General features: G+C 27.9%; 2 protein-coding genes across 2 annotated transcripts; both read right to left on the minus strand.

The window, feature by feature from the left end:
* Positions 1-5216: 5216 nt before the first annotated feature.
* Positions 5217-19161, minus strand: LOC105626050 (laminin subunit gamma-1). The gene is made up of 23 exons (XM_012207363.1): positions 19003-19161; positions 17339-17591; positions 15958-16259; positions 15411-15616; positions 14357-14460; positions 12288-12476; positions 11877-12102; positions 11088-11517; positions 10670-11027; positions 10150-10338; positions 9798-9983; positions 9493-9695; positions 9133-9348; positions 8613-8883; positions 8167-8345; positions 7796-7926; positions 7402-7512; positions 7109-7307; positions 6696-6933; positions 6399-6574; positions 5941-6123; positions 5647-5764; positions 5217-5452 (listed from the first exon to the last, which is right to left on the minus strand). Exons 1-23 carry the CDS (start codon positions 19159-19161, stop codon positions 5217-5219), a joined length of 4863 nt encoding a protein of 1620 aa, XP_012062753.1.
* A 1503-nt stretch (positions 19162-20664) lies between these two features.
* On the minus strand, positions 20665-21948 carry LOC105626052 (rhythmically expressed gene 2 protein-like). Its single transcript, XM_012207364.1, has 2 exons — positions 21664-21948; positions 20665-21114 (listed from the first exon to the last, which is right to left on the minus strand). The coding sequence occupies exons 1-2, from the start codon at positions 21946-21948 to the stop codon at positions 20665-20667; spliced, it is 735 nt and encodes a 244-aa protein (XP_012062754.1).

A 21948-nucleotide genomic window follows, 5' to 3' on the forward strand; every position in this document is an offset into this window, starting at 1 on the left:
TTGTCATGCTAATTGTCTTGCGCCTTTAAACAATTTGAGGGTATCAATAAAAAATATTGTAACATTTTTGGATACATTTTCAATCTGAATGGTTTTAAAAACACAATATATAATATATATAACATGAATACATATACGTATATGTATAAAAAGAGGAACAAATAATGCTTTTAAAATGTTACAGTATTTTTTATTGACGTCATTGAATTGTTTTTAATAATTCAATTATTCTTTAGATTATTGTTTAGATGAAGAAAAAGATTGTTTATAATCTGAAAAGTACACTTAATTCTATTTGTACTTAATTCTATTTGTAGCGCAAGTTCGAGTTTTATGTAACAAGTATAATTTTAGAAATGTTTAGAAATTTAAAACAGAGAGATTTACAATCTCCTATTAAATTATAAAATCATTCCTAAATTTGTTTAAAAATTATCATTGAAAAGAGAGAGATGTTGCACATGGATAGTCTATATATAATGTATGTAGTATATTATTGCAAAAAATTAGTTGTCGTATAATCTGGATTAATATCACTATTTGTCCTATGAACTTATTTACTAAATTATGTCTAAATTATTTTTAAAAAGCAGATACATTATTTTTGCTACTATGTTAATAATTATGTTTGTGTTAATTATATTTTTAACTTTTTTATTTATATTTTAATTTGATATTGTAATAGTAATTTTATTACTATTAATTAATTCCTTTATAATTTTAAAATTTAGAAATTTAGAAATTTGTAATAATTTTGGACAAATAATTTATTGGCTAATAATTAACTAACATTAATTGTAACTGTTTTGAACAGATAATATTTAATAATTAAAGATAATTTAGTAGCTTCCTTTTTTTTATTTTAATATTTAAAAATTTAATTTAGATAAATTTAGTAAATAATTAACTAATAATTTATATACTTTTATAATTTTTACTAAAAAAAAATAACCAATTCAAATTTTTATTAACATTTTTTGTTTTAGCATCCAATGACATTAATCATGTGTTGCATTTTTGCTATACCTTTTTAATTAATTATTATTAGCACTAATTGTAAGTAGAAATAAAGTGAAGATAATATAAGAAAATTAAGATCCTTTAGTTAGATGCAGACGAGTGGCATTTTGGGGCATAGATCATGATAGATGAATATATTATATTAGCCGATGTAAATTTTAGAGAACAAAGTATTATAATACATGAGACCTAATTAATTTTAATTGTTGCTACGTAAGTTTGCGTAGTTTGTTATAATTATAATTACCAAAGATATTAAGCCCTCTTTTGACAAATGTGAGTATAGTATCAAAATCAGGATGGACCAGATCTTCAAGGGATTATTGTTAGTAGAATTGTATGTTGCAAAATAGTACGGTTATTTATAAATTCAAACATTGAAGAAATGTACAGGATAATCTCGAAATATATTTTAGTTCTATATCTGGAAAAATTGAAGAAATAAATGCATAAATCAAGTAAATAAGTTAGGAAAAGATAAAGATTTAAAAAGATTAAAATTTTAGAGAAAAATAAATTGACAAACGATTGAAAAATTAAAAAATTTAAAAAGCTAATAATTAAAAATCTACATGTGAAACGTTGATTTGAGAGATTAGAATCTTCTTTTCAAGGCAAAGAATTAAGAAAGTTTAAAGGTATATGACAAAATAAATTTTTTTTAATCTTAGAGTAAAATGTATGTAATATTAAAAGTTTAAGGAATCAAATCTTCCTAAAGATTTAAACATTTAAGAAAATATTAAATAGTTTAAATCTATAAATTATAAAATTATGAAGCGATTGTGAATCTATTTCAGAATTAAAATTCAAAGAGAAAAAGAAATTTTATATAAATTATTAGAGATTATCTTGAAGAAATATATATATATATATATATATAAAACTCCTTCAGAGTGAGAACTTTTCAAAATTGAAAAGAAAAATGTATCAAAACATATACGCATTCACACGTAATAATAATTATATATTTTTCTTTGTTGGGAGAAGACAGTTGCATGAGACAGTTAAATAATATATATATGTGCGAATTGAGAAGGAAAGCGTAGATTGTATATGTAATTGAATGAAGACGTAGTAAAAATTGTTATCTCTTTTTTCTCGTCGACCAATTGTGAAAAAAGAAAAATATAGAATACATTGACGAATAAAATATAAGAACCAATTTGTATTGTGAGCTGTAAACAATTGTAAATATTCCTATTTCCTTAATTTTTTTTTAAATTGCTATCTACAATTTCTCACGAAATTATCTATTTATATTTCTAGTCCAATATTTTAAAAATCCTATAAAAATTTTTAAAGTATATACTAAATGGATGTAAAATAATAATTATTAGTAATAATATATACTATGTTTCTAAATAGTTCATGAAGTTTTTCATATATTTGATTACACACATAATTTCGTGAGTAATTATATAAATATTATAATTGATTAAAATATGGATATGGATTTTATTTAATTTATATAATTTTATCATACTTAAAATGAACTAATAAAGAATGTTTGCCACATTTTTTATGGGCAAAGTAAAAAAAAATATGAAAAAATTATTCCAAAATCTCGATGTAATCTTTGTCTAGTCAGGATTATTATTAAACGATAAGATCTTCATAGAAATATAATCGCAATTTAATCTCGTAAATGATTCGCATCGATCTCGTAAGAATCTCGAGTGACGCATGTGATGTTACTTTCCGTTTGTTTTAGATCGGGGACAATGGGTAGCCATTGGAGTGTTGACTGCTATATTGGTGTTTTTAATCATTTTATTTATAATTAAATGAATCATCTCTCGTCTCCTCTGGCTTCTTCCCCTTTTCCTCCTTTCCTTCGATAATAATTTCGTTTGTAGCTTTAAATATAATCTAAGTCCGTTTGACCTATTACTGATAGCGAGATTTTATGAATACTAGAAATAAATACAGAGTTAAAATAATTTATAATATGGTCTTCTCTTAAATTATCATTCACCAATGATAAGTACAATATTTTCTATATAATTGCCTATATAAACTATTTAAGCAATCATATATTATAATTATAATAATGTTGTGTAATATAAATATATTAAAATTGTTTTTCTTCGCTAACAAAACATCTCCAATTATAGACATGTTTCTTTTTTGAAAGATAAGAATATATAGTAATTTACGAAGTTGATCGAAAATTTAAAACATTACAGTTTATGCATATATTAACCTTTCAGATTTATTGTTTCAATAATATAGAAGTTATAAGCATGTATAATCAACTTCGTGAATAACTGCAAAAATGGAAATAATATTGTTAAAGAAGGAAAAAATGAATGTTGCGTAATAGCAATCTAATATTGTTCTCGTATAGATGCACAATTAATGAGATAATATTATTCCTTATAATTACTTTCGAGATATTTATTGTCTTCAAACGTTACAATTTGTAGAATGTTCTCGTATAAAAATGCTCCCTTTTTTTAATCTATCTTGCCTATTATAAAAATAGAATCTGTATGTGAATTCTCTACCTCTGCATGATTAGAAATTTCGATATTCAGCAATATGGATGACTATAATTAAATGCTACGAAATGATCATTATTCTAAATCGTGTAGGTATATTCTATTCAATGTTTTTCAACGAATATTGTAGGCGAAAATAGATCTTTATTTTATTTTTATTTTAATATATAAAAACGGATTTTAACGTTTATCGAGTATATTGTCTCTATATTATTCCAGAAATAGTTTTATTATACTATTTTGATTATTCACGTTACTCTCTCTTTTTCATTGTTCCACTATTTTATAAAGGCCGAAGAACATTTCTAAAATTAACATTAGGGATACAACGGATAATGATTTGTCGGATAACCGGATACTGGATATGCAATGGATAATGCTATCAGATAACTGGATATCGGAGATCTTGTTTGGTCAAGTCGGATAATCGGATTTTACAAAGAGATTAAAAACTTGAAAATCTAATTGTTTTTTTACAATGAAGAGAATTTTTTTATGTAAAATATAAATATAGTGCTATAAAGATTTAATATTTATACAGAAGATAAAAACATTATTTATTGCCTAATAATGCAGAAATGCTCATATTTCTTATGAAAAATACAAAATACTTAAAAAATAATATGTAACAAAAATGTAATACACAAATAAAGAATAAAGACATAAAAATGATTTCAATTTAATTTTTAAATTATGTTACATTATACATGTTAATTAACGTTTAAACATAATAAAAGAATGTGTATATAGTTTATAGATTGGTCCGATATATGTATAAAATATTTTGAAAATTAAAATTTTGAATCTGTATAATTTCTATCCAAATTATGGAAAATTATTTTTTTACAATCCGATATCTAAACTAGCCGGCCGGATATCGGATAATTACTGGATATCCATTGCATCTCTAATTAACATAATTGTTTTCTTAAGTTCTAGATCATTGCAAATAACATATTAACATGCATTGACATAACAGTTACATGTTACGGATGTATACAGATTTATATACATATTTATACATAATTAATAGTCATTATAACAATTATATAATAAAGCAAAAATGCAAATTGAATGATAAATGACGATAAATCCAAATGTATATACTACAACAGAATCTTTGGTATGAAATGTTTGTCATTGCCACTGTGCGCATATGTATCTATGCACAAAATTTATTCCTAACTTAATAATGCAAAATGCTTTTTAATCATTACATAAATTATTTAAGAAACTTGCCATTTGAAATTATAAAAATTTATTTGTTTGGAAAAAATATATCAAAAGTCTATTAAATAATTTCTAAATTATATCCTTGAATCACAAAATCTTTATTATTAAGAATCTATGTAAGTTATTATTAAGAATATTTGTTCTAAAATTATTAAGTAAATTTCTTTAAAAACTTGGTCATTTTTATCCTATTATTTAAGAAATTTATTTATTACTGGAAAATCAAGAGATTAATCTGGATTTTCAAATAATATTATGTACTAAAATTCTACTAATATCTTTTCTTTAAAAAAAATGGTTTTAATAATCTAAAAAAAGATTCTCAATCTAAAAAAAATTTAAAAATCCTTGAGTCTTAACTTAAGGATACATAGGAAAATGTTTTATATAGTTTATAGCTTATAATATATACTTCTAAAAAAATGACACAAAAATGAATAAGGCGTAAGAGGATAAATTTTAAGGCTCAAGACGGACACGCTGATAACAATCAGTTGGTAAAGCCTTTCGAATATCATCGATGTTCTCCACTTCGATTCGTAGTCTGCTGACTTCATCTTCATAATTTTTAACCCATTGCGTTTGTAGATTCTTCGCATCCGTCAATGCACGGATCCGCTGATCTAGGTTTGCGGCTTTTATTTCTTTTTCAGCAGCAACCAGACGTTCTTCTAAGCGATTTAAATCGGCATCGTCTGAATTACAAAATTAAAGTTTATTCTTTACATTAGAAAAAATATCGAATTTTGTAATACGAATCATTTTGTAATAATATATATTTAATATTTAATATGACTATAGAACGCAATGCTCAGAAATAAATTTTTATATGTTAGAGATAAATGAATCTGGAGTTTAAAAACCAAATGATTGGAGGAATAGAACTCACCGATTTCTGGTAGATTCTCGAGCTCCCTAATAATTGCGGCAACTTCGGATAAAGCTTTATCAACTTGTTGCGATGCTAAAGTCACGTTGGTTTTCGCTTGGCCAACTTTATAGTTTGCCTAAAAATTAGAATTTTAAATATTTGCTTTAATTTTAATTGAGAAATAATTGAATTAGAAAAAAATAGGTCTGGTTTTTTACCAAGATTAATTAATTAATGCATAACAATATTTTATCCATTACTCTTTTTTCCATCCCTTAACTTTTCCATCCCTTAATTTAATTAAATTCTTACCTCGGCGGTAATATTAGCGTCATTAGCCATTTGAATTTCATGCAGTCTGATCATCGAATCCGTAGTGTCAACTCGGAGATGTAACTTCTCAGCTTCGTTTCCGAGCCGTAAAGCTTCGATTTTAGTTTTATTCGCTTCCACTCTGATTTCGTTTGCATTAGTACTCGCCCTATCCGCATAAGTCTGTAATAATAAATAAAATGTTATGATATAAATATTATAATAATATATGTATAAGATAAAAAAATAATTCATATATAATTCATATAATATAATAATTCATATAATAGATAATAAATATATAATAGATAATAAATATATAAAAATAAATATTAATGAACATATAAAAAAATAAAACTAAAAGATAAAAGTTATAATAATTTTAATTTAAAAAAATGCAATAATAAATTTACTATATAATTTAATATTTTTATATATAATAATTTAAATAATTATACCTGAGCGTTTTGTGCAATTTCGCGTGCACTTTTAGCGTTGCCTTCCGATCCATTTAGCACTCTCTCCGTTTCTATAGCTTGCATATTAGCATTGTTGATCAATTCTTCAATTTTCTGGATGTCCTTCAAAGCACTCTGAGCCTTAATACGTTCACGTTGCACTTCAGCATCAAATTCTAATACAAAAATTATAATAAAAAATGTTTCTCAAAAAATATTTTAAGAATAAATTTGTGAATTTTCTCATTTTTCTAATTTTGTAGAACGAAACATTTCTAGAGTTTTTTTTAAACTTACCTCCTAATTTTTTTAAAGTTTCCTGAGCTTCTTTCAGTGTCTGATCGCCACGTTTAACAGCGTCATTTGCCGTCTCGTTAGCTTCATCTAATTCAGCTAATAGTTCAGCAGTTGCAGCTTGTTGATCTTGAGCTCTTTCTAAAAGTTCTTCGCTCTTTTTAATTTTTTCAGTCATTTCTTTGATAAAATTCTCGTTTTGCTCCAATGAAAGTTGTGCCTGCTCTTTTATCTGCAAGCTCTATTTCATAAAACATAGATTATTTACATTTTGTATTAATACTAGCCTTTATTACTGTTTGTACTAATACTAGCCTTTATTATTATTATTTTTAGACTAATTAGTATCTTTTTATTTAAATTTATATATTATAATTTTTTCATCTGTATATTTATTTATAATATTTTGTAATTACCTCACTGCTAATGCTTTCTATTTGCTGTCGCAATTGCTCGATATCGACTGCAGGAAGCGTTAAATCGAGGATCAACAAATCTAATGCTTCTTGAGAAACAGTTGAGGATTTAGTAGCTGCTATGGCAGTGAGATTCTTCACTTCATCCATACGATCATCCAATTGCGCTAGTTTGTTCTCCAGATTCCTTAGTTCATCCCTGCGCAGAATTTTTTTATATTCTAGATATAGTGATTATAAAAAAGATTGCAAATATTAAATAAAATTAAAGAAAAAAAAGAAATATCACTCACGTTATATTGGAATATTTCGATATTGTTTGCTTTGCGAGATTATAAGCATCCATTGTCGTGTTTCGTGCCTGCTCTGCTAACATGTAAAGCTTCTTGGCTTCATTCGTATTTCTAGAAAAATAGAATTCCAATATTGAATAATAATATCATATAATAATATATAATCATCGAAAATTTCTTAATAAAACTAGATCAATCAAAAAAAGCCTTTTAATAATAATTTATAAATAATTCTTTATTTTTTATTTTTAAAGAGATCTTTAAAATAGAGAATTAGTTTATTGTTATTAATACAAATAACAAAAATTGGAAATTTGAATTAATTTTCTAGAAACTTTTTTTATTCATAAAATAAGTTAAAAATTTACTCATATTTACAATGTACAATACATACATTTCAGCAACTACACGCGCTTCTTGTGCAATCGATGTCATTTGTTGATTTTGCTGGCCGACTTGTTCAGCACGCAATTTCGCTGAACTTAAAGCACTTGCTCCATCTGTACCCAAGTAATCTTCTGCCTCCTGCCATTCATTGTAAAATTATAAAACTGTAACTTAATAACTTAGAATAAAAATTATTCATAAAATTGCAATCAAATTTTTCGCGAAATAAGGACAAGGGAGATGAAAGAAATTTTGCAACTTATATATGTTAATAAGTATATATGTTAATAAGTATTATATTGTCAAATTATATTCCTAAATAATTTTTTGGATGTATAGTCAAAATTCGAAATTATAAAGAAGCAAATTTTTATTTACCGTTAACTGCTCGTAAATTTTATCCAAGACTTTCTCTGCTTCATCAATACTGATTAAACCTTCTTCAGTTATATCGCGTGCATCATTTGCTGTAACGTCCACGGTTTGATAGATTTTGTCAATCTTATTTAATTGCTCACGCAGCTCGTCTAGCTGTTCTACCAATGTTTTATTCTCACCTAAATGGGATATCAGCTTTTACTTTTACAATAATATTATAAACGAAATCACAATATCAGTTGTTTATAGTTTTCATTGTAATATATAGTATTAAAGATAATAAGTTTTAAAGCTTCATTATTTAACTTCAATGACTTTTTAACTATAATTATTACTATTATATAATTCTCAATTTAAATAAATAAGATTTAGATAACGATAATAATAATAATAATAATAATAATAATAATAATAATAATAATAATAATAATAATAATGATATTTACTGCCAGATCCTTGCTTGGCGGTAGTCAATAACGTTTTTACTCTATCTTGAACATTCTTGAGCTCTTTCTCGAAATCCGAGTTCTTGATGACAGTGGGACTGCTGTTGATCTTATAAAGAGTGTCTTCAAGCTCAGCTAAACGTTGTCGGTGATCATTGACTGCTGACTGTACAAGATTGTAACAATCGGGACAGTCAACACAGCCATGCTGGCGATTATGCTTGTTCTCTTTGCAGCGATCACATCGTCTGCCTTCAACGTTCGTCAAGCACTGCCAATAATGATCAAAAATATTAAGCAAAAAATACAAAGAAGTAAATTTATTATCTAAAAATAAAAATCCAAAAAAATAAAAAATATATAAAATTTTTATATAAGTTCATGATTGGTTTAATATGTATAAGGAATAATCATTTTTTATTTAAAATATAATTTTAAAAATTTAATGTGATCACACTCATTTTGTTGCAATTTATTTATTAACTATTATATTTAATTTTATGTAGGTATAGGCACTTACAGGACATTGTCCGTTTGCGTCACATTGCAAATCTTGCGATCCAATACTGTCGCAATCGCAATGTTTGCAGCCTTCGCGACTGAATCCATATTGATAGGATTCACAGGCATCGCAACGTTGACCCGTTACTCCAAGTCGACACTGACATTGTCCTGTTATTGGGTCACAAGTACGATTGTAAGAACCTTCAAGATCGCAATTACAAGGTATGCAACCCTGCAATACAAAGATATAAATTTTTTATGAGACAAACAAATTAATTAAATTAACATATTACTTGATAAGTAATTTTACAAATTTATTATATTAGTTATTATTATATTAAAGTTGACTGTTTTTATTTTAATTAAGAGATTTTACCTCTCCACTCGCAATATGATAATAGCCTTCCTCGCACTTGTCACAATTGCGACCTATGACGTGCGGTTTGCAGGCACAATGTCCTGTTAATTGGTCGCAAGGTGCAACTCTTCCATCATCAAGTTCCAAAGTCCCCGGTGGATAACACTGACATAACTTACATCCATCTTCTTTGCGATCTGATAGCGCGTCTCCATAATATCCTAATATATAAAACATAATTAAATATATATTACATATTACAGAAATTATGTGAAAGAAATATTATATAATAGATTATAAAATAATTTTTAATTTATATTTACCAGCTAGACATTCCTCACAATGAAAGCCCGCTGTATTATTAACACATTTGAGACATTCTCCTGTTTCGTGATTACAATTTCTAACTGCATTTAAATCGATATTGTTGTTGCAATCGCAAGGACGGCAAGCGAGACCTTTTTCAGGATTTCCATAGTAACCATCGGAACACGTTTCACATCTAGGTCCTGTACAAGAACATTTCATATAATTTTTAATAAATTAAAAAAGAAAGAAGGAAAATAAAATGTATTAATTAATTAAATGTTTCTTTTTTAATTATTTGAAATGTTAAAGTACTAGTATGTTTAAGTACTTAGAAAATGTGTTTATAAAAACTATGTATATGTTTACCAGTCCTGCCAATAGGACATTCGGAGCAGATGGGATCTGGATTGTTGCCCAGAAGAATGCAAGGTCCATTATCGGGACAAGGACACGGTTTGCAATCGTCCGGGGTTCCTTTCAATGGATAACCATAGTATCCTCTACTACATAACTCGCAATTGCTTCCTGCAGTATTATGCTGACAGATACATTGCCCTAAAATATAGAAAAAAATATATTTAAAGTATTATTAAAAATTTCAAAAGACACTTCAAAATATCTATATATTTATAAGAATTTATCACTTTTTCAGAAATTATTAGATCAGAACAAGTAAGAATTGCAATATACTCGAAAAAATCATAAAATTTATTAAACAAATATAATCATAAAAATCATAAAATTTATTAAACAAATATAATTCGACAAAAACGCAACAATGAATAAATCCGATTTTTTTTTAAGATTAAATAAAATAATTTTTCTTCTGCAATTCAATTTGATTTATTCTTTTTTTTAAGCCTATGATATAATAAAATCCAATTACCAGTCTCCGCCTCGCAAATATCAGCGTGTCCATTACAATTGCAAGGAACACAAAGAGCAAAGGGACCGCCATTGGGAGGATCGTGGTGGAATCCGGGCGCGCACGACTCGCAAAACTGACCGACGTAGCCGTGAGGACACTGGCAATGTTCCACCCAATCGGCTGACTCGCCAGCTGCGCCGCGATGAGCCGTCTCTAATTTCACATCGTCCAAAAATCCTCGACCTTGATGAGTATAAGTTCCACGAATTTTTATGGCGGTCAAGTTTGACAGAATTGACATGAAGGCACGAGAAGATAATCGTGGTTGCCAACCATAATTAACGTGCTCATGCAATTTAAACTTGTATTCTTGAGGCTACAAAGATGATCACATTAATGTAATACGAGAAAATATAGTAAAAATAAAAACACTTACCGTAACAGTCGGTAAACGGTTGTTCTGGCCAAAGATCGGCTGTGTGATCTGCTCGCCGTTACCACCTTCTAAAATTACATCGCGCGCTGTAGGAGCTGGTCCAGCTTCCCCTATCCTCAATATGAACGATATGTGCTGATTATATGACGCTCGCTGGTCTCCCAGAAATTTATCGGGCGCGAGAAAATACACATTGTCACGGTCGAGCGCAGTAGCTGAGATCGTCTGCGTCAGTGCATCGTAATGCAATGGAATCGGATTACCGGCTACAGATGCGGACCAACGTTCGTTTCCTCGCACAAACATACTCTCGATGAACAACTTCGAATAACCAGTTGCCGGTCGACAGACTGAGGAATGGCCGTAACAGAAACAGGGAGTACAGCCAAACTCGTTATCTACTGCCAGATTGAAGAATCCTGGACGACACCTAATCAATTTCGGCATTCGCGTTAATTTCGACTTTCGAGGAGTAAAACAAAGTCAACAGAGACTAATTTAAAAAATTAGATTCACAGAAGATAATAGAAAATTGATTCCAAATTGATCGAAGAATCGTTATTGAAATCGTTGTTAAGACATAATACGAAAGAAGTCCTATATAATCTGGCACAGATAATACTTCAACTATTTTTCAATGATGATAATATAAACTAAAAGATCAAAAAACCGTAAATTCCTCATTTAAAACGATTAAAACATATCAAGAATCAATATATATTAAAGTGCAAATTAATTAATTTAATATTCTTTTCCAAAGATTTGGTTGAATAACATAGCAGAACTAACTCTCTGCAGCGTTTTCCCTCGACGTTTTCCTTACAGACGCAAACTCCTGTGATAGTATCGCAGTTGGGAACATTATTCGCCGATCCTGCTAAGCTACACTCGCATGAAGTACAGCCCTGCGAACCGAAATTATAAAAGTTGGCTGCACAACGATTGCATTTATCCCCTGTTACACCAGGTTTACATTGGCATTTACCCTCGCTATTACACTGCAAGCTTCTCGAACCTGTATTAAAAGTATAATTTATTATACTTTTATTTATTATCTTATATTCATTTATTTATTTATTTATTCATTTATTTGATAGTAGTATTTATATATAGAGAAAATTATAATAAAATTAATTTATAATTTTATCGAATATCAATTATCATAATTTGTATTATTTAATATTATTGTAGCATTATTACCAATTTCGTTACAGTTGCACGCAACGCAATAATTATCCTCAGGCCGTTGATAATAGTTTTCGCGACACCGCTCGCAATTGGCACCATCGCGATTTGCTCGACAATCTAAGCAATGACCTCCATGACCCGTTAGCTTATACAATTCCTTGTCGAAATAACATCTGTCCGAGTACCCGTTGCAGTTGCAAGCTACAAGAATTAATAAGTAGTCGAATTAATAGATTAATAATTGCAAAATTTTTAATTACGGGAAAAAAGGAAACATCGAGATCCAGTTTTTCATTATCTGATTAATTTGTGGTTAATCTGATGTTTCATCCATGGGCTTCATCCATGACATTATAGACGAAGCCTATTGGATAAAATATCAAGTTAAGCCCAATTACAAGTTACCAGATAAAATGGAAAATGGAACCTAAATATGTTCTGCTTCTTACAAGAATATTATTGCTATATTTAAATATTAAATATTAAATATTAAAATTTATTATATTAGAATGAAAAAGAATAATGCAGGAAGAATGTTATGAATGTTAAGAATGAGATGTATCAACAAATAATGATTTAATTATCTAATAATATTAATTATTTTTAATTATATTTATTTAATAATTATAATTTTAAATAATAATTTAATATTGAAGTTCAAAGTTGAAAAATTTACAAAGATATCAATAAAAATTTTATTTAAAATGTTCATTTTTTTATAAATGTTCATTTAAAAATTTACATAATGCAATTACAAATAATTTTATACAAATGATATATTATAAATAATTAATTACTGGATCCTGAATATCGAGGGCGTATTTCATTCCGTGGCGTGCACAGCAATATGCAATCTGCTATTAACAACGTGATCAATTTCATTTTTCCGATAAGAATATTCACAAAGCTCGATGCATTATAATTTATTTTATTGCTGCTTATTACTATAATTTAATAATTACAATTGTTTAATCATATACTTATATATTTAATTGCACTCGAGTCTAACTCGAATTGTTACTTCAACTGTTATACATCTTAAATCACTGTCACTTATATTTCATGTGATTACAATTTAGAATACACTTCCTTGGATTGATCTCTAGATATTTTTCGAAAATCTATTTTTTATTATGTCTTTTATTAGGGATTTCGAGGATTTTGATTAGTGAACAGTTATAATCTTTATCTTGGTACACCGAATGCAGACAAAAGTGCATTGAACGGCCGTGTACCTTCGTCACCACAAGTCGTGCATCCCCACTCAAGAGAGCGGTAGATGAACGTAAAAGGTAAAGCTGGTATCAGGTAATACTGGCGAAGGTGCAGTCGCTTATGGTCTTTGCAATGCGCAGCATGTTTCTCATTCGATACGGACAGCATTATACAGAGAAAAACCAAGTCCATAATGTAGTTTCTCGTGCAGTTATTTCAGTAAAGCGAGTTATTTGTTATTGCAAATAAAATTCTTAAACATTAAACTAAAAATAAAAAATCTTTTTTTTACATGTAATCAATTTTGATAATTTTGATAATTTAATTGATTTCATTACGCGTAACACATTATATATCCATCAACATTTTGCAACAAAGATATAGAAATACAAGGGCCAGCACAGTTTAACACACTTACATTCTATTATCTTCTTCCTACACAACTCTAATTTGATTTTATTCCTTTTTTAAATTGATTTAGATTAAATTAACACAGTAACCTTTTAATTAAAATATTATTTGGATAATTATACGGAACTAAAAATAAAAACAATCAAGAACAGAATAATAATTAAAATTATAGCAAAGAATTTAAAAATAATTCTTAAAAATAATCTTTCTTTTCGTTATTTATTTAACTCAATAATATCTAAACTTTTGCTTTATGTATTTTAAATTCTCTCCTACAATTTGCTACAATTTAAATTAATGAAATCATTGATTTTCCATGCTGTTTATATTCATTTTGATATTAAATACCAATTTTTCCAGATTCATTAAGAAATTGTGTGTGATGTGCAAAATTTGTTGCACATTGCTCTTAAAACTGTATTAAAATATGCATCCGATATTTATTGAATACTTACGTTTGCATTCGTGTGCATCAGTAGTTGTGGCACGGCCCCAAGGAGCGTTATTGTAAAAAGGCAGGCACTCGTTGCAGTCTGGACCAGCGGTGTTGTGCTCGCATCTGCGAATAAATTTAGTTTTCTAATTAGGTATATTGTAATATTGCTTACAATTTTGTCAAAGATGACAATAAAATTACAAGAATCACTATATTTAGTAGTTTAAAGATCCTAATTTTATTTTATTTTTTAAAATATTAGTTTATTGGAAATAAAATGTTTTATCATAATCTAATATTATGTTTAAATGTTCCAATTTAATTTGCGTTCATTAAGTATATTGTATGTCTCTGGATATATGCAGAGAGCAGTATCAGTTCCGCCAAAACTTATAAAGACGATCGCAAGCATTACTAATAAACGAGCACTTAATCTACCTTTATTCATATCCTAATATTTCAAGAAGTATAAATCCAGAATTTATATTCTTAACATAATCTATATACTATTAAATATGTATGTGATGCAAAAAAATATTTTGACATATGATACCAAAAATTTTCAATATTAAAATTTGAATGAATTCTCGAATTTCAAAATCATAATTATACTTGTATTATGGACAAGTGAGAATAAATAAAATTATTACTGCGCAGTAATTGATACGCCAAATTAACAAGTAACTTATATTAATTTTCTTATATTGAATATTTACAATCTTTCATATGTTTCGACTTATTTCAAACTATCTTCAGCAAAATACAATCATAATCGCAACTGTGTTCGAATAAAACTGAAACGTACAAAGATGTAATATCAACGTAAGAAAATTAATACAAATTACTTGCTAATTTGACCCAATTATTGCGCAGTGATAATTTTTATTTACTCTCACTTGCCCGCGATAGAAGTATAATTATAGTTCTAAAAAATTTTCATACATAGAAACTTTGAAAGCAATGAGAAAAGAGAAAAAGAAGATAAACATCAAGAAGATAGATATCAAATATCAAAGTATAATTGCATATGTACATATATATATAAAAAATTGCTAAGAGATAGGACTTATTACCGGCAGACTCTGCGAGTTTTGCCATCGACACTGGTGCTGTTCACGCATTCTCCGGCGTGACCATTGCAAGCGCATCTCGCACCGACTGCTATATCAGCTATCGCATAATAATAAGATTTCAGCACTTGCGCGTCGCCGAAAACCTCATCGCCGAACGTGTTCAATCTGTCTAGAGTAATTTTCAAATCTGATGCTTGCACCCATTCCTATAAAATAAATCGCGTCTCTTAAATTCGTTAAACAATATGATAAACATAAACGAACTACGAAAAACTTTTAATTTTATAATTAAAGAAGTTTCATTCTTTCAAATTATTTCTTTAAATTTCTTACTTTAAGTTAAATTATTAACATATTCTTTAATCAACCATTCTAATTTTTTATGGCTGATTATAACAATTCCCTGATCTCGTTAATGAATCAAAATAATTATTAAATCAAAATAATTTTAATGTAAAATATAAATTTTTACTGTATATTACAAATAGAATTAAAGTTATAAGAATGTTATATACAAAGAATATATTGTTTTTAATTATATAATTGCCTGAAGTTCAGTGTTGGTTTCAAAATAATAGGCGGAAGGTCGGCCCTCCAAGGTCGAAAAGGCGACAGTGCCTTTAGTGAGTGGAGAGATGTCGGAGAATTCCGAGGTGCATAGTACGCGAGTGTCGTCACCGCGAATGGTCTCTTTTGATTCGGGCAGGTCGTATGTGTCCCGGCACGTCGCTGAATAAAATTGATAAGCCTCCCACGGCGACTTCTCATTTTTCCGCTTATAGATACCCCAGCTTTCCGGCCGAGGCGACTCGAACAGTACTCTGACGTATGTTATGTCAAATGTCTTTCCTAATTTAAAAATCAGAATATTATAAAACATAAATAAAAAGTATAATATAATAATAATAATAATAATAATAATAATAATAATAAAAAACTTTATTGATGTGCCACTGAACATAAGTTTATAGACAAGAAACACGAGCAGCACCCCAAAAAGCAGAAGCTGCTGAGGCTTTATACGCCTAGATTTTGATAAGAGTTTTATAGCGAAAATTGCACAACAATAAATAACGAGTTTCATCAGTATAATAGAGCAATAACATAGTAAATATGATAAGAATAGAGGTATGAAAAAATAAAATGAAAATAAGATATGTAGATAATTATATATATACATAATTATATATATATAATAAAATAATCTAAAATAAATAAAATAATCTAAAAATATATAAATAGCAAATAAAAAATTAATCTTTATATCACTGTAGTGATACTGAAAGTATCATATTTTAAAACAAAAAAAATAATGAATCATAACAAATCTTATTAATTAAAAATAAGATTATATAAGATAATATAAGATTTAAAAAAATCGATTCTTGCGCTCTAAAAGTTAATCGAAATGTATTATCTGTCATTTTTATTCAGGAATACTTCAATAACTAAGCTGTTAATTGAATTGAATTTAATTTATTGTGCATCCTTTGCGCACATATGTAGATAAGGCGATCCATCTAGTATAACTGCTTAAAATATCTAAATCATTATAATAAAAATTCCTAAATTAAAATATTTTAACTAAGAATTTTATTATAACAATATTTTCCAAACTAGATTTTAAATCAATTAGAAACGAGAATAAATTCATAATAATAAATTCGCTTTTAAAACTCATGAGAGCTCTTCTGTGATTTCTTCATCATCCTCTATACACTGTTATGACTTATCTCATCGCGCATACATCCTCATAGATAAGGAAGTAGGATGAAAGAAAAAGAGAGTATGTGTATGAATGAGAGAGTGAAAGAGAGACGTAGAAAAAAAGAGAGAAAATATAAACTAGAAACTGAATGTCTCTCATAAGAGAAGAGACTTAGAGACATCTTTTACAGGGTGTCCCAGATATTGCGATAAAAACGCACCTAGAGGGAGGGTGAGATTGACCTGGTTGGGATATTCCTCGTACATAGTGTCCGATTGCCACCAGGTAGCATTGTCATTATTGTCGTGATCAGTAAGGAAGGAGGCCGAGTGGTCGCCGCGTCGGCAAATTTCGCATGACTTCTTTTGCACGCCTGTCTGCTTACAGAATTCGATTGGACGATCCTCGCCGCATGTGTTTGTCGCCTCTATTAGCACGTTGAAAGCTGCATTTTCAAACGGCGGTATACATCTCTAAAACACGCCAACAGATAGGACGCTAAATATTGCATATTTTTATTGTAGATAATTAAAAAATAAATTAAGTAAATGTCACATTAAAATTAAATAAAATAAAAAAATGTTTTAACGTAATATTATTTATTAATTTGCTTTTAAAAAATATTGTTCTACAGTTATTTACGTTATATACGTTACATATTACGTTATATTCCGTTAAATTCTAATAAATAATAAATTCTTTACGATATGTTGTATTATTTTATATTTTTTTATATAACTTTGAGAGAAATTTATTACTATTTAAAATTTATTACTATTTAAAATTAAATTAAAATTAAAATTAGATAGTAATATATTTTGCGTTATAAATATTTTTGAATAACAAAATTTTTTATTATATTATATTAACATGTTCAACAGAAGGATACATTTATTATAAACAGTCTCCTTTATTTTACAGATATAACGTGTAGATCAAATTTATTTCAAAGATTAATTAAATTAAAATAATGTACTGTTTCATCATATATATATATATTAAATATATTATTTTTAAATATACAATTATATATTATATATTATATAAATATACATAAATTACATATTATATAAATCTATATAAATATTAAATATATAAGAAATCTATATAAATATATAAGAAATTTAATGAAATTTAATGAATGTAATATTCTCAACTCATAATCGCGATCTAAATAGGAAAGGAATCTATTTCTAATATAGAAGCTGTATCTCGCGGACTTCGCGAATGATATCTTGTCCATTTATATCGTGGTCCACACAATTTATCTGCGGGTTCAAGCAACTGGGGAATAACCCCATGATAACCTTAACATCCTCCCGAAATACGGAGCTACCAAATTGTACTGATTTAATTAAAGATGCGAAAAGTTGGACACATTTAGGTATTCAAAAATGATATTTATATAGGTTTTATTTGAAGAAATAAAATGTGTCACATAAAAATGTTAATAATACTTAAAACAATTCTTAATTGTTAATTCTAAAACAATAAGCATATCAAAAAACGAACGTAATAACATTACATAAAGTTGACATAATAATTAAGAATGATGTTAAAAAATATAAAACAAGATTTTTCATTATTTACATAAAATTTCATTATTTATATAAAAAATAAAAATATAAACAAAATATATTGAGATATATTAAATAGAAAAAAATGCGCATCTTCTAGGTGCATTTTAATGAAAAAAAAAAAATAAAAGCAAAATTTTTCTAACAAATACATTGTTTATTTGCGTTACAATTTTATTAAATGAAATAACTTATCTATAACATTCTTCTTTTTTGAAAATTATTTCTACAATAATGAAGACTATATAGATTCTTCATTTTTTTTAAATTCAATGTGCATTAAATAACATAAACAATCGAAACGAACCTGCGGCCTGCCGTTCTCATCATAACACTTGTCCTCATTGCGATTTTTTGGCAGCTGCAGCCGACTGAACAGTTCTTCCGAAGGATCGGCCTCGGGATCGGCCAGAACGACGCAGCTTCCCACGAGCGACAGCAGGCTCCATATCCCAATCCCTTTCATTTTATCCCCGTGAGGTAAGAAAATTTCTGTCCGAACACTCGGCGAGACTCCTCTCGCTATTCACGAAAGCGACCGACGTATTAGGGATGTTTTTGAGGTTAGGCAACGCGTCCATCGACGAAGATCACCGCCGAACGATCGTTATCGATCGTACATCTCTCATTAACCTTCCATAGATCAGATGCTGGACGACGCCAGACGACACGCGAGCGGGCTTCGCCGTGGATCACCAACGAGTGTAACGGCACGCCGCTTGCACGCGTCTACTTCCCGGCTCTCTCCTGCTCTCTTCTCGCATCGCCCCTTCCCAATTCCCGATCTCCTACGCCTGTTCTCAGTAATTCTCACAGTCCGCCTACGCAAACGTCGGATCGTGTCGATGTATATATGCTCACAACACACTTAAATGCCTCGAGTAGGCAGTTTCTCGACACGCGAATCTGCACCGATTGTATACACTCCGATTATACGCATTGCATTTAAATATCTATGAATCTTGACCGTGTTCTAACAGTTTCCGTCTCCATATCGGTATATACATATAGAGTGTGATCAGTACTCTTGATATTTACATTTATAAGATTTTAAATTATAATTTATAGATTTTTTATCATTTTCTATTTTACTCTTTTAATGAATTTCAATTTTTGATACATGAATAAGGAATTAGAATTTTGATTTCTGTAAAAAGTAATGCATAATTTATAAAATTTTATTATAGCGTAAATATTCCTTTAATATCTATCTTAATTTATATATTTAATAAATATAAATGTGCTCTTTCTTAATGTCTATAAATATATTCACAATAAATTCTTTTTGATAAACTTATAATAGAAAGTACATTACAATTTATAATACCTATATATTTGTGTAAAACACATGATGATTTTCTTTTACGCATGATGAATCATTCGTGTTCTAGTTAATTTTCATCATTTTAATAAATGTATATATAAGAATTATTAAATATGATTCTTATATATACATTACTTTAACATCTTTAGAAAGTATTTACAAACTTGTATATTAAAAAAAATTGCATGTAAATATTATAATTGATTATTTGATGTATGTTATGACTGATTACTCTAGTTAAAAAAGAAGAAATGTAAGACACTCAAGTAAAATGACTCAATCGTGTATACTAAGAGATATATTAAATATTTCGAAATATACATATAATATACATATAATATATATGATATAATAAAAAAAATTAAAATTAAAACACAAGTACATAAATACATAAATGTAAAAAATATAAAAAAATATTCAATACGTATAAATTAATGAATTTGCATATTTATTTTTTCTTATCAGATTATTCTTTACTATCTTTGGTATATTTTAGTTATTTTACATAAAAATTATTGTTATTATTTATATATAATTATTTTATTAAGTAATATATGTACATACATATATATTACTAAATAAACCAAAAATAATTATTGAATAATTAAGTATTACTGTATCATACAATTTGATCTAAGCACACTATCAATCAAAGTGTCTTTGAAGCTCTTTCAAATTTTTAAAAACATCTTCCCTTGGCACTTTACTCGCATCAAGCTTATTATCATGCTTTATTAATAAAGCATTCCATCCGGCGCTTTTTGCTCCAAAATAATCATTATCTAATTTATCGCCGATATGCATCGCTTCTTGAGGTAATATTTCTTTTTCACTATGATATTGCATCAATCTTAGTGCTTCCTCAAATATTGACAAGCTTGGTTTCTCCTTTCCGAAATCATACGAGGTCAAAACAAAAGTAAAATATTGACGAATTCGAATATCTTCGAGAATTGATTCCAATCGTTGATCAAAATTCGAAATTACTCCTAAAACGATATTCTTCTTCTGCAAGGAGTCAAGTAAATCAACGGTACCAGGATATTTGTACCAACATTTACTAGTACTATAGCAGCTTATGAGACTGTCAGCGATCTAGAAAAGAAAATGATAAATGAAATCAAAAAATGAAATCAATTTTTGCATATAATAATTCAATAACAAAATAATAGAATCAATTAATAGAAAATAAGTAGAATAGAAAGAAAAAACTAATTAAAAGAAAATTGTTTTCAATATTGGAGTTTTAGCTTTATTATTAAATGATTTGCAATGATTGAGTAAAAGTTAAACACACACAAGTCATTATAACAATAAAATGCCGTCAAATGGCTACGAATAAATAAATTTAAAAGAGCAGCTATCTGAAATAAAAATAAATTAATCGATAAAAGACTTTTGATGCCAAATTAACAATAAAAATAAAATAGAATGTAAGAGTCTGTTATAAAATTCGTACAAATAACAAATTTAAAAAGTTAAGAAATAAAAATCGACTGCAATTAAATTAAAATTGAAACAATAATCATAACATCGGCTGCTAGTTTGAGCCATCTTCAGATTTCATAAAAGAATACATAATCAAATAATTGTAATGATAGAGAAAAAAGGAATGTTACAATAAATTATTATCATTAATATTACCTTATCTAACGTGTCTGTCGACACAGAGGCATGCTGCTCTTTAAACACATTATGTACGATCATTCTCCACCAGTTTTTCCATCCCAATCCGGTGTGCTTGCCGTATATAGGATGCTCCTTGCTAAGCTGAGCAAAATTGTTCTTGAAACTTCGCGCCAATTTTCTTGGTTCGATTAGTAAACCGTGCTGGGAGCCGATTTTGATGTAGTTTTCTTCAAGTTTGGTCATCAGCAATGTACCAGTCACATCGAAGGTTACGAGACGAGGTCGGATACGATTAATCAT

Source organism: Atta cephalotes, assembly GCF_000143395.1.
Source record: "Atta cephalotes unplaced genomic scaffold scaffold00004, whole genome shotgun sequence".
In the NCBI taxonomy this organism is placed as follows: Eukaryota; Metazoa; Arthropoda; class Insecta; order Hymenoptera; family Formicidae; genus Atta; species Atta cephalotes.